Raw genomic sequence first — 12,577 nt, 5'->3', positions numbered from 1 at the left:
AGGGTTAATTTGCTGGGGAGGAGGGGTGGGGGATTCCATGGAATTTCTATGCCAACCTGACTGATAGGAAATTATGAATGGCTCCCCTTTTCAACCTGGCTTCTAAAATTCAGTTCGCTTTCAGTTCAGTCTAGACCTGGTTGGACTTTAAGAATCATAACCGCTTTCAAATTTTCAGACCAAAATTTTACGATCCATATCATTTCTCGAAAAGAAAATTCCCAAACTCATTGCTTATCTGAGGGATTGCTACCCTCCCTTCCCTTCCTTCAAATCCCTTTTGGGGGTAAAACTAGCATACTCAGTAATAGCCCGATAATTATTGACATGTTTAGAGAGAGCTTGTAATCTTCTAGTTAGTATAAGAATAACAGTAAACGTTTAAACTAAATTGAAACGTGCAACAAACTAAATGTATCCCAGAATTAACACTGTTGTAAATCACGGTTCTTTGAAATAATTTCAATAATTTCATCCAAATGGTCTGCCCCGCAGTATAATTTTGTAATCCACTTCAAGTTCTGATCGGGTCACGACTTATTCCGCCATTTTGACAAATTTTCTTGTTTAACCATGTGCAGGGAATATTTTCCCCTGTTCAATATGAAAACAAAAAGCCCCACAAACCTCAATATCTTATTGATTGTCGCACTGAAAGAAACCTTAAGTTCCATACTCTTTGCAATTGGCTGTTTAAAGTGAAAGAGTAGTCAATTGCGTTACAACTGATGGATTTTGTACGTTTTCACTGTTACACAAGCCATTGAGTGCCTTATGTTAAACGTTTTTGCTTCCTGTTTGGTATGTGGATGTTATTCACTCCTTTGTACGAGCGTCGAGAAAAGTGGTACTGTAGCCACGAAAAGCTTTTGTTCTATTAAAACTGAAATGAACGAACGAGTGAATTTTTGTCGATCCACTTTGCTCGTACGTCTGCGGCTTAAATTTACGGGGTTTTTTTCGAGGCTGCTTGCGCAGACTTATATTCCACATAATTATTATCGGCAGTGCTGCAAGACTGAATGTCGAGTTTCTATGTGAATCGCCTATCCACTCTTCTGTGTTAGACGTTTCACAACTAAGAGTAAACCATCTCTTAGAATATATACTTTACTGCTGTTCCCAATATGCACAAGCTCGCGTTTTTGCGGGGTATGGCATGACCCAAGTGAGGACTTATCTTAAGTGGGCTTTTGCAGTCGGACGACACCTGTATCTTCGGTACTTTGATAAATGAAAAATATGCAGTTATAATACTCTATACAGAGAAATAAAATTTTGAAATAAGTAATAATAATACGGACGCGAACAAATTTTTAATACATAGTCTGTCGGTTTCTTTCAATCACGGCTGGATGTTTGAAGGTGGCTGATTGTTACTTCTGCTGATTTTTTTTTTTTTTTTTCTGTTTTAAGCTCTGGTAAGCGAGCACGTGAAACTTAAACCGATTTCGTTACGGCAAAGATTAGATAATGTGCATTCTTCAAATGGCAATAAATGTATTTATTGTTTTATTAATAATTTCGTGCCGGAAATAACACACGCATATTTGACTGTTTCTTTTTCATCTTAAGTCACCCACTATGTGTTGGCCATTTTCAGGTCCTGAAAATTCAGTTTCCTGTCTGACAGATTATCAATCTTGAACATGTTACGCGTCTGTAAGTGAACGAGTCGCTTATAATTTAGACGGGCAGTTCGTCTAATTTAATAAGCCCCATTATCCGTCTATATAGATAGATTTGAGGACAAACTATCCTTCTAAGAGTGTGGGCTCTTCAACAACCAAGTGCCGTCGTGTTATCACTTTTTTTAGAGGGATAATTTTTCGGACGAATTACTTCTCCTGAGCCATTGCGTAGAGAAAAGGTAGTCGCTTGTACTGTGCCATAATGGAAAAAAAAGCCTGCATGTACGACCAAGCGTCAATCCGCTTAATTTTTATTTAATATTGATTTATTTTCTTTTTAGTCGAATGTCTTTCTTTGTCATTTACGTAATTAATTGCAGGGCGTTTCCAGTCTTAAAATATGCAGAAGCAGAATATGATTGTGTCTTCTCAGTTGATGGCGCTCACTCTAACCTTCACCGCTATGTTAAGGTTTTTCTAAGGATTGTGAACTTGATCGTCGCTAGAGTTTTGTTGGACATGGAATAAACGATGAGTTGGTAATGTTTTAAATCTGTAAACTCCCTTGAAGGACGAAAGGGAAAGTAAAATCATTTTCGATAAAACGCAGCTGGGAAAACATTTGATCAGCAAGTGACGAACCCCTTCCATTCTCGTTCTAATAACAAAAAACAAAAAAAGCAAAAAGGCCGAGTGAGTAAACATTACAAGAAAGTACGTAGAAGCTGCTTGGACAACTCTACTAGCTTCTTTCAAGAGGTACCGCAAGTATCTGGGATCTTGAACAAAGGCAACACCAATTTCATGCTCTCTCTACAAGTTCTAATTCGTTTTAAGTTCAACGCATCTTTTTTGTAAGCTAACTAACAGGAGGTTTCCCGCGCAAAATTAGAATATAGGAACTAAATGAACTGACTCACGAAAATTTATCATTGGCTTCGCGCGCCTAAATCTTAAAATAAAATATGACTTAACTAAAATATTTAACGTCACAAGCTCACACTAATATGCCAGTATTTTTCACATCAAAGATCCTGCTTCCTCATACAAACAGTTTCCCTTAGATTACCCCATTCCCTTCCTTTCCCTCCCCTCCCTAATATACCGTAACGGCAAATTAAAAAGCTTTCGTGCTCGACCAAGTGTTAAGCTGTTTAATCCTTTATTTATTGATTTTCTGTCTGGTCGCATGTTCTTTGTCAGTTGACTATTTCATGTCGATTTCTCTCTTAAAATAGGTGAAAGTAGAATATGGTTGTATCTTCTCTGTTGGTGATGGTTTTAAATGAACACTGTTCCAGTCATGACGCTCACTATCATGACCTTCACCGATATGTTAAGGTTTCCAAAAATTGTGAACTTGATTGTCGCTAGAGTGTTTTTGGACACAGAATAGACGATGGCTTGGTAATGTTTTGGTTGTGTTTTCTCGGCCAACTGTTTATTTTTAAGCGTTGGGCAGTTTCCTCTGATATACCAGTCCCCTGAGTGGGATTATTGACAAATTAATTACACACAGCTTTCTCGAAGTTTGTTTGTAAAACCATTACTGCTTCGAAAATTGGCATGTCGACCCGAAGGCCATGCAGTGAGCGGATGAGCGCATTCTTTCAAGAGTCCCTTATAAATCACGTTTTGGAAGAATTTAACTGCGAAAATTGATTGAATGCAAAGGTGTTAGCCCTCCTAGAGAGTGCAACCTTGCCGTGGTTAGGGGGCTTGCGTGTCTCAGCGACCCTTAGAGCTATGCTGTCCGGAGATCTGTCTCCTGGTAGGGCCACCCAAGGCAGACAGGTCGAGGGGTAGAGACCAGACTAAGAGCACTCACACCGGGTAGATCGAGCTCGTCAGTCGTGGTGAAGACAATCCATCTAGGAGTAGGTTCCTCCGAATTTAATGTTCCTCTGGTCCTCCAGGTTGGGGGTTTGAATAGGGCTAACAACCCAATTCTAGAAAACAAAAGCCTGTTACAGACACCGCAACGACAACTACTGAAGACTTCTTGATTGAGGAAGAGTCCTCTCCTGTAGAGCGCATGACGCGAGCTGGTGAAAGCCTTCGGGAAGCCAGTGCGCCGACAACTCTTCTGACGACCAAGGCCAAGACCAGGATAGGGACCTGGAACATCCGAACCCTATACGAGACAGGCAAGAGTGCACAAGTGTGTAGAGAGATGCACCGCTACAACCTGAAAATCCTAGGCCTGTGTGAGACACGGTGGAATGGAAGTGGAAGAACACGACTTACGAGTGGAGACACCATCATCTACTCGGGGCAAGAAGAAGGACAACCACACATGTACGGAATAGCGCTGCTGATGACACCTGAGGCAACGCAAGCACTTCTGTCCTGGGAACCTGTGTCACCAAGGATCCTCACAGCAAGATTCAACTCAAAAGGCAGAAAAGTCACCATCTTCCAGTGTTATGCCCCCACCAACACGGCAGACATGGAGGAGAAAGAAGAGTTTTACGACCAGATCCAAGCAGTCATAGACAGAGCACCAAAAAGAGACATGAAGATCCTGATGGGAGACCTGAACTCCAAAGTAGGCACGGACAACACAGACAGAGAGCTGACTATGGGAAGACACGGCACAGGAGAGCAAAACGAGAACGGAGAGATATTCACCGAGTTCTGCACCTTCAACGACCTGGTCATTGGAGGAACTCTATTTCCACACAAGACCATCCACAAGACCACGTGGATTTCCCCAGATGGCAAAACAGAGAACCAGATTGACCACATCACCATCGGGCGAAAGTGGAGACGGAGTCTACACGACGTGAGAGTGAAGCGCGGCGCAGATGCAGCATCAGACCATCACCTGGTTGTAGCAGTTGTGAGAGTAAAGCTGAAAGCCTACAGAGATCAGGCAGGAAGACCGGCCTTCAAGTTCAACGTCCGCACTCTGAAGGAAAAGGCAAAGACAGAGGAGTTCAAGATAGAACTGAGAAACAAGTTCAGTGTACTTACAAACCTACAAGAAGAGACAATAGAAGAGCAATGGAGCAGCCTCCGAGAGACCTGGAAGGCAACATGCACGACAGTCCTGGGGAAGAAAACAAGGCAACACAAGGAGTGGCTGACAACAGACACCTGGGCCATCATCACAGAGAGGAAGAAACTGAAAGACCTGATCAACCAGACGCAGGACCAAGCAGAGAAACAAGAACTGCAGAGGCGATACTGGGAGACAAACAAGGAGGTGAAGCGCAGCGCAAGGAGCGACAAGAGAAAGTTCATAGAGGAGCTCACTGAAGAGGCAGAGACTGCAGCATATCAGCGCAACATGAAGCGACTGTACGAGATCACCAGGACACTCTCTGGAAAGAACAGCAACCCAAGTCGTCCTGTGAAAGACAAGAACGGGAATGCCATCGCGACAGAGGAAGAGCAGAGAGCAAGGTGGGCCGAGCATTTCAAGGAGACACTCAACAGACCAGCACCACCCACCCCACCAGACATCCCACCAGCAACTGAGCTCCTAGACATCAACACCAACCCTCCCAGCAAGACAGAGATCACCAAGGCCATCAAGTCCCTCAAGTCAGGCAAGGCAGCAGGACCGGACGGAATACCACCTGAAGCCCTCAAGGCTGACGTCCAGACCTCAACCGACATGCTGCACCCCCTACTCACCAAGATCTGGGAAGAGGAACAAGTTCCAGAGGACTGGAAACGAGGACACCTAGTGAAGCTACCAAAGAAAGGGGACCTCTCACAATGCAACAACTGGAGGGGAATTATGCTGCTTTCTATACCGGGCAAAGTACTGAGCAGAATCATCCTAGAGAGACTGAAAACCGCCTTAGACAAGAAACTCCGGGACGAACAGGCAGGATTTCGACAAAACCGCTCATGCACGGACCACATCGCAACCTTACGGATCATCATCGAACAGTCCCTGGAGTGGCAGACCCCCCTGTACACAGTTTTCGTGGACTTCCAGAAGGCGTTTGACAGTGTTAATCGAGACGTCATCTGGAAACTGATGTACCATTATGGATTTCCACCAAAGTTTGTCACCATCATACAGCAGATGTACGAAGACGCCACCTGTCAAGTGATCCACGACGGGAAACTGACGGAACCATTCACCGTGCATACCGGCGTACGTCAGGGTTGTCTACTCTCACCAACGATTTTCCTGATGGTGGTTGACTGGGTTATGCGACAGTCTACAGCAGGCCGGAGGACAGGTATCCAGTGGACTTTTACTAGACAGCTGGAGGACTTGGACTTCGCAGACGACATCAGCCTTCTCTCCCATAGGCATCAAGACGCACAAGAGAAGCTCTGTCGTGTGGCAGAAGAAGCAGTAAAGACTGGACTCCAAATCAACATTGGAAAGACTGAGGCCATGAGAGTGAACAACAAGCAGCAAGATCCACTACAGCTAAACCAAGAGAACATCAAAGAAGTTGACAAGTTTGTTTACCTGGGCAGCGTCGTGAGTAAAGACGGGGGGACAGACGAAGACATCAAGTGCCGAATCAACAAAGCCAGACACGCCTTCAACACCTTGAGACCAATCTGGAGATCAACAGCCCTCTCACTCCGCAACAAGATCCGCATTTTCAACACCAACGTGAAGTCAGTCCTGCTTTATGGCTCAGAAACGTGCAGAGTGACCAAGACCAGCACCCACAAACTTCAGACTTTTACCAACAGATGCCTCAGAAACATCCTCAACATCAGATGGCCAGAGACTATCTCCAACGAACAGCTGTGGGCAACAACAAATCAGACCCCAATGGAGACTGAAATCAAGAAGAGAAAATGGAGCTGGATTGGCCATACTTTGCGGAAGCCTGAAACCAACATCACCAGACAGGCTTTAGACTGGAATCCACAGGGGAAGCGCAAAGTTGGTCGCCCGAAGCAGACCTGGCGGAGAAGCATTGAAGCCGAGACGAAGTCTACCGGAATGTCGTGGGCCGAACTGAAGAGGACGAGCCAAAACCGAGTGCGTTGGAGGAGTGTCGTTGCGGCCCTATGTTCCTCGAGGAATCCAGAGGCATAAGCATAAGCAAGCAAAGGTGTTAGCTCTAATTTTCATGCACGAATACGGAAACGAACCAGGCGATAGCCTACGAGAGAAGGCAGTGGCGTCAGCTCTCGCAGGGTAGTGGCGGGGTAGGGGGATTCACTTGGATTGATATGTCCTCCCGAGGAAAAAAATAAAATAAAATAAAAAACACGCTTGCGTGCTCGACCAAGTGCTAAGCCGTTTAATCCTCTGTTTATTCATTTTGGTTCTGGTCGCATGTTCTTTCTCATTCAATTAATTTCATGTCAAGAGAGGATCGATCCCCTCTTGTTTTATGTCGATTTTGGTCTTAAAATAGCTGAAAGTAGAATGCAGTTGCGTCTTCTCAATTAACGGCGTTAAATGAACATGTTTGCAATTATGACGCTCACTCTAACCTTCACCGATATGTTAAAGCATCAAAGCGTTGTGAACTTGTATTTACAAGCGAACGTCTGTAGAGTTTTTTTTAGAGACTAGACGATTGGTTGTCAAGAGGGGGGTGAATAGGTCTACGGATCGGCGGATTTGGTAAATATTTTAGCCCAGATTCTGGATTCAGAGCGAAATTTTAACGGATCTGCGGCCGGGATCTGCGGATCCTATGATCACAGCGGATCGCGGTTTTATCCAGTTTTGGAGCCCGGATTTTGGATTTTGATTGTTAGGAAGTTCAAGTTTGCTCTTTTTTCTCGTATCTGTAAGATTTTGTTTCGATACAGACGTTGGTTACATAAATATTTCGTTGATAGTCATCCTCAACGCTAAAACATAATATCACGCAAGGCAACTCCAACAACTGAAGTCGCTTTGTACTTCGCGTATCATCTAACGCGGCAGACGATTTGCAGATTCGGATTTAGTTGATTTTTCGAGGGGATCGACGGATTCAGCCATTAATTTTAGCGGATCGGCGGATTTACATACCCCTATTCACCCCTCTCTGTCAACCAACCCCTGAATGATAGAAAGGAAACTAAAATCATTTTTGTTCAAATGCAGCTGGAAGAACATTCGATCAGCTAGTGACGACTTTGGCCTGTCTTTTTCATAAGGAAAGTGAAACGGCCATCTCAATGAATATTAGAGGAAAGTATAAACTGTTTTGATATTTTTCCTTATGTTAGGTTTATAGCAAGGAAAACTTAAAATTTTGGCTGCTGTTACAAACCGCCAATTAATTTACGCGCGGTAGCAGTGGACAAAACGCGTCACGTGATACGAAATCGGACATTGGTTACGAGACGATAACAGTCCTCTCATTTGATTCATAGCGGCCGCCTTATATTTTGGAAGAGAGAAACAAAGAAACAACGTAACAGTTTTGGGTCCTAAACGGCTGTAATTGGATAACAGTCTAATGAAATCTTGTAAACCAAATAAGCTTTCACTTATTAGGCTGCACTGGCTGTTTTGTCTTCTGTACACTAAAGCACCCGTGTTGCAGTGTGATAAAATAAATAATCGTCTTTCCGGCTTGCTGGTATATCGGATGATAATTTCATCCGGTTAAATATTGTCCTTAAAGTTTCAATGCCACCCTCGAAGCTTCGCTTCTCGGCGAACTGTTCTTTTTGGGACAATCTTTCACCCTTGGTCTTTTTTCTGCGGTAATCAGTATCAGCTGCCTGAAAGGGTTTATTAACTAATTCATCAAATACAACTTTCTCTCAGTTACTTTGTAAACAATCGCTGTTTTCACTACTTCACAGGTAGCCTATAGGACCTTTCTAAGAATCACATTTAGTGAACGAAAGCTTCCTAATAAAAGATTATTATTATTATTATTATTATTATTATTATTATTATTAACATTATCATTATCATTATCATTATCATTATCATTATCATTATCATTATCATTATCATTATCATTATCATTATTATTATTATTATTATTATTATTTTATTATTATTATTATTATTATTATTATTATTATTATTATTATTATTATTATTATTATTATTATTATTATTATTATTATTATTATTATTATTATTATTATTATTATAGTCTGCGCAGCAAGCAATTCTGTTTGTGCGTTTTTCGCTGTTTGACCGCGCGGAAATTTAGTGCATTTAAAATACGGAAAGCAGAAAACTTCACGTAAACGCTTGCTTCGCAGGCTTACTTCGCTGGTCGACCCGAAGGACATGCATAGAGCAGATGAGTGCATTCCTTCAGAAACCTTTATCAATCTTGTTTTGGGGGAATTTAACTACGAAAATTAAGACGAGACAAATATATTAGACATTGTGCACACGTCGGCGTAAGGATCTTCAATGTGTTATTATTAGTAGAGCACCTACTGTTTTTATGCGGATTACATTGTCATGCATGATGACTGAAACGAACGGGGCGATAGCCTACGAGATAATGCAATGGCGTCAGCTCTGACAGGCCAGCGGCGGGCAGGGGGATTCCTGGGAATGTCCTCCTTTTTTTAACTACCAAAATTAAGAGGATACAAATATATTAGCTCTAACTTAAATTGACAAGATGCATTGTGATACGTTGGCGTAGGATGAAGATCGTAAAGGCGTTATTATAAGTAGAGCGCGTTTTGCTTTTAATTATGCGTCTTTATAAAATCCACCCGTTTATCTGGTTACTCTCTTGTCTATATTTTTATAAATCTGTGATCAATTTAGGTCGTTTAACTAGCATCAGTTCAGCATTGTTCAACAGCCTAATGCTTCGCGTTTCCTGTTGTTGCAACATCGCTGGTTAGCATAGCTGACAGTTTTCATGCATGATGACGGAAACGAGAGCGAGTGAAGATAACCTACAAAAGAAGGGCTGACGGTGGGTGGGGTGGGTTGGAGGTATTCATTTGACTTGCTATGCACCATGAATATGAAATCGTACATGGCCCACTCTTTAATTAGACTTCTAAAATTCAGTTCCAGTTTAGGTCAGGTATGATCAGTCGTTAAATTTCATACTCGTTTTAGACTTTCAGACCAAGGGCGCGTTTCTTTATTTAAAATTCTGGAATAAGAATGGTTGGTACGGAATGCTAGGAATAACTCGGATTGTCTGCATAAAAAAACGCCCGGAACGAAGATGTAAGGCATTTTCACCTGTTCTCGCAGTTTACTGCCGACGGAGAGCAGTCAATCATTTGCCAAATTGCTCTTTTCTTGTAAGAAACATCACTGAAAAAAATCTCGTACTTTTGGTACAATGAAACTAGAAGCAATGTTTCATTGTGTCCAAAAGTGTAACCTGATTTTTTCTCCGGTAGAGAAGTATTTAAATCCGCAGCGCTCATCTCGCCGTCTGCCATCTTGGATTTTCATTTGAAACATTCTATTCATTCTGCCCCGGGGAGCAGAATGGATGGAATGACATTCTGTCCATTCCGGAATAGGAATGCGGAATAGAAAAACGCGCGCATTTTACATTCTGGCCATTCTCATTCCAGAATTGTGAATAAAAAAAAAAGCACCCAAATGTTTTTAGATCTATGTAGCTTTCGTAGCAGGCGTAATTGGAGAGGGAGGTGGGGCGGTGGAAGGGGAGCGAGAAAAAGTGAGAGAACAAAGTGGACTAGAGAGAGGGGGAAGGGAACGCCTAACGTAAAGGCCCCCTTCGATTGATTTCTCCGTTCGCCGCCGAACGGATATTTCTGATTGGTTAATATCGACAGAAATTAACGTCTATTGACAATTGAAGCAATTGCTGACAGAATAGCATGGCGTGCGACGAGTACATCAAGTTATCGAAGGCTTTTAAAAGCTTATCTTTACTTGTTTGTCAGGTTGAAGCCGGAGCTAGAGGTGGGAGTAAGAGCTCTTTTCGAGGAAAAGGATGTGCTGGCAGTTTTGCCGACCGGTTATGGCAAGAACCTCATCTGTTAAATGTTCGTTCGCGCCTGGGGACTATGGATTGGATGGTCAGGCATCCATTCTCGTGATTTCCCCGTTGAACAGCATCATCAAGGATCGAATAAGTGAAATGAGTGCACTTGGATATTCAGCGATTTTGATCACCTCCATTGTGTGGAATACTTGAATGCACCGAACACGTGATTAGCTGAGGGTTTCATATTCTTCAGCGCCAAATTTGTAATTTGGGATTTCGCCAATTTCTCAAACGATTTTCTCACAGCGACGTTATCATTAGGATACATATTTACTACATTTTTAAAATATGAGTTTCTGGTTTTTCCGAAATATCTTCCACATTACAGTTGCTATTTAGAATATCTTTATCTTGTTTATTGTATATTGTTTCTTGTTCTGGTCAGAGCATAATTTTGATTGAAACGAGCTGTATTTTTTTTTTCTTCGATTCTGCTGCTTCATATCTTCAGTTGCAGAAAACAGTTTCTTGGCAAACCGGTAAAATTCCGCTGCATTTCTCAGTTCATGACTTCATGTTTTGCACACTCAGACAAACTTTTTGTTGTTGTTGTTGTTGTTGTTAACGGAAGCACGATTGTGCTAAACATCGGAGTGGCACTTTCCTCCCTCGTTGTCACGAATGAAAGCAAATTTTGAAACAACATTGTTCTGCCCAGGACTCAAATTTTATGCCACAAAGTCTACAGTGCTTGTTTCGATTCCCTTTCTTGAGAGCCTTCGCCCTCTCTTACAAACTTTTGTTGGCATTACCGAGATTATGTTTTCCACACTATTCTCATAATTTTCTGGCCGCTGGTTTCTGAATTTACAGTTTCAGCATAAATATTGTATTTTTATACTGGAATATTGGTATCTGATGTACTCTTCAACAGCAGAATACACTGAAAATGCGTTCTTCCACCATCATAGCTATTCTAAGTTTCAGGAAAGATAGTGAGGGTTGGGGCGAGCTAAAAGTGGATTCCTGTTTTACTCGCCCCATTTCACGGTCAGTTTTCGATAATAGAGAGGTTTAGCTTCACGTTTACGGCAAACGGCAAGCGTCAAACCGCTGTTTATTCTAAAATGCATGGTTTCTGAATTTCCATGTCACTTGAGAGAAGCGACAGCCGGAATTTACGTTTCCGTTCCCAGGCTAGGTAAAACACAGGGGACCCACACAAACTATGTGACCGTTTGTATTTTGAATTTATAGAGGCAATGTATGGGAATATCGAAAATCCTCGTATTATCGTACTAGATTGCGATAGATATTTTCATTAAACATCAAAATAAACGTAGTTTTACCTTAAATGTTGTGTGTTGTCGTTGTTACAGATTCAAATAGCGTTACGGCGTGACACCGTTCACGTGGGACTTAAACGCATTGCATCATGGACCTGCTAACCATGTGATTGCTGGAGTGTTGTCGTTTTTCGAGCAAAGTAGTTTTACTTTGTGTACAGTGTAGGTACGTTCGAGTTGATATTACAGTCAATCAGATTTGAGCCTAAAGATCCTTGTGTGGAGTTGAATCCTTACGAAGAACCGGCGACACGCGTCCTGTAGCGCAGCCCTTCTCTTACATGGTCACTTCGAGCCGGAGCCGATAATACTTGTTTTTACGCTGCACACTGTGGATTCTTCGATCTTTGTTTTGACTGAAGTCATTGAGCGATGCCACCAAAAGTCAAAAACCTTGCAAGGAAGAAAGCAACTCGTGAAGGACATCGAGCAACCGTGAAACGAATCGCCTGTACAGTCAATGAGCAATTGGATGTCCCGATCAGCGATGAATTGGATCAGAGCAAGCAAGCTCTACACGCGTCGAAGCTTCGCCAGCAAAGAGAATCACTTCGTTCTAAATTGGAAACTCTGAAAGGTCTAGACGAAGACATCCTGTCGATCGTGGAAGACGAAGAAATTGAGAACGAGATTCGAGAAGCAGATCTCGCAAGCGAATTAATACAGCTCAGCATATCAAGAATCGATAATTTTCTGGAAACATTTAGACCCCCCGCGAAGAACATGGACACACCAGAACAACACGAGACACCGGTAAGCC

The 12,577-nt window shown here is 42.4% G+C and overlaps 1 protein-coding gene and 2 long non-coding RNA genes across 3 annotated transcripts in view; 2 read left to right on the top strand and 1 right to left on the bottom strand.

The window, feature by feature from the left end:
* LOC146450222 (uncharacterized) overlaps positions 1-12,577 on the top strand; it is a 110,462-nt gene that overhangs the window by 34,431 nt on the left and 63,454 nt on the right. The window lies entirely within an intron of this gene.
* The window catches only part of LOC146450223 (uncharacterized), a 110,039-nt gene that overhangs the window by 34,583 nt on the left and 62,879 nt on the right, over positions 1-12,577 (bottom strand). The window lies entirely within an intron of this gene.
* LOC146450227 (uncharacterized) lies at positions 3,321-6,657 on the top strand. The gene has a single exon (XM_085100597.1). The coding sequence runs from the start codon at positions 3,667-3,669 to the stop codon at positions 6,655-6,657; it is 2,991 nt and encodes a 996-aa protein (XP_084956723.1). The 5' UTR covers positions 3,321-3,666.

This window comes from Pavona decussata, unplaced genomic scaffold (assembly GCF_977016875.1).
Source record: "Pavona decussata unplaced genomic scaffold, jaPavDecu1.1 SCAFFOLD_476, whole genome shotgun sequence".
NCBI classification, from domain to species: Eukaryota; Metazoa; Cnidaria; class Anthozoa; order Scleractinia; family Agariciidae; genus Pavona; species Pavona decussata.
The sequence above is the reverse complement of the archived record's forward strand: the minus strand, read 5'-3'. Positions and strand labels throughout refer to the sequence as shown.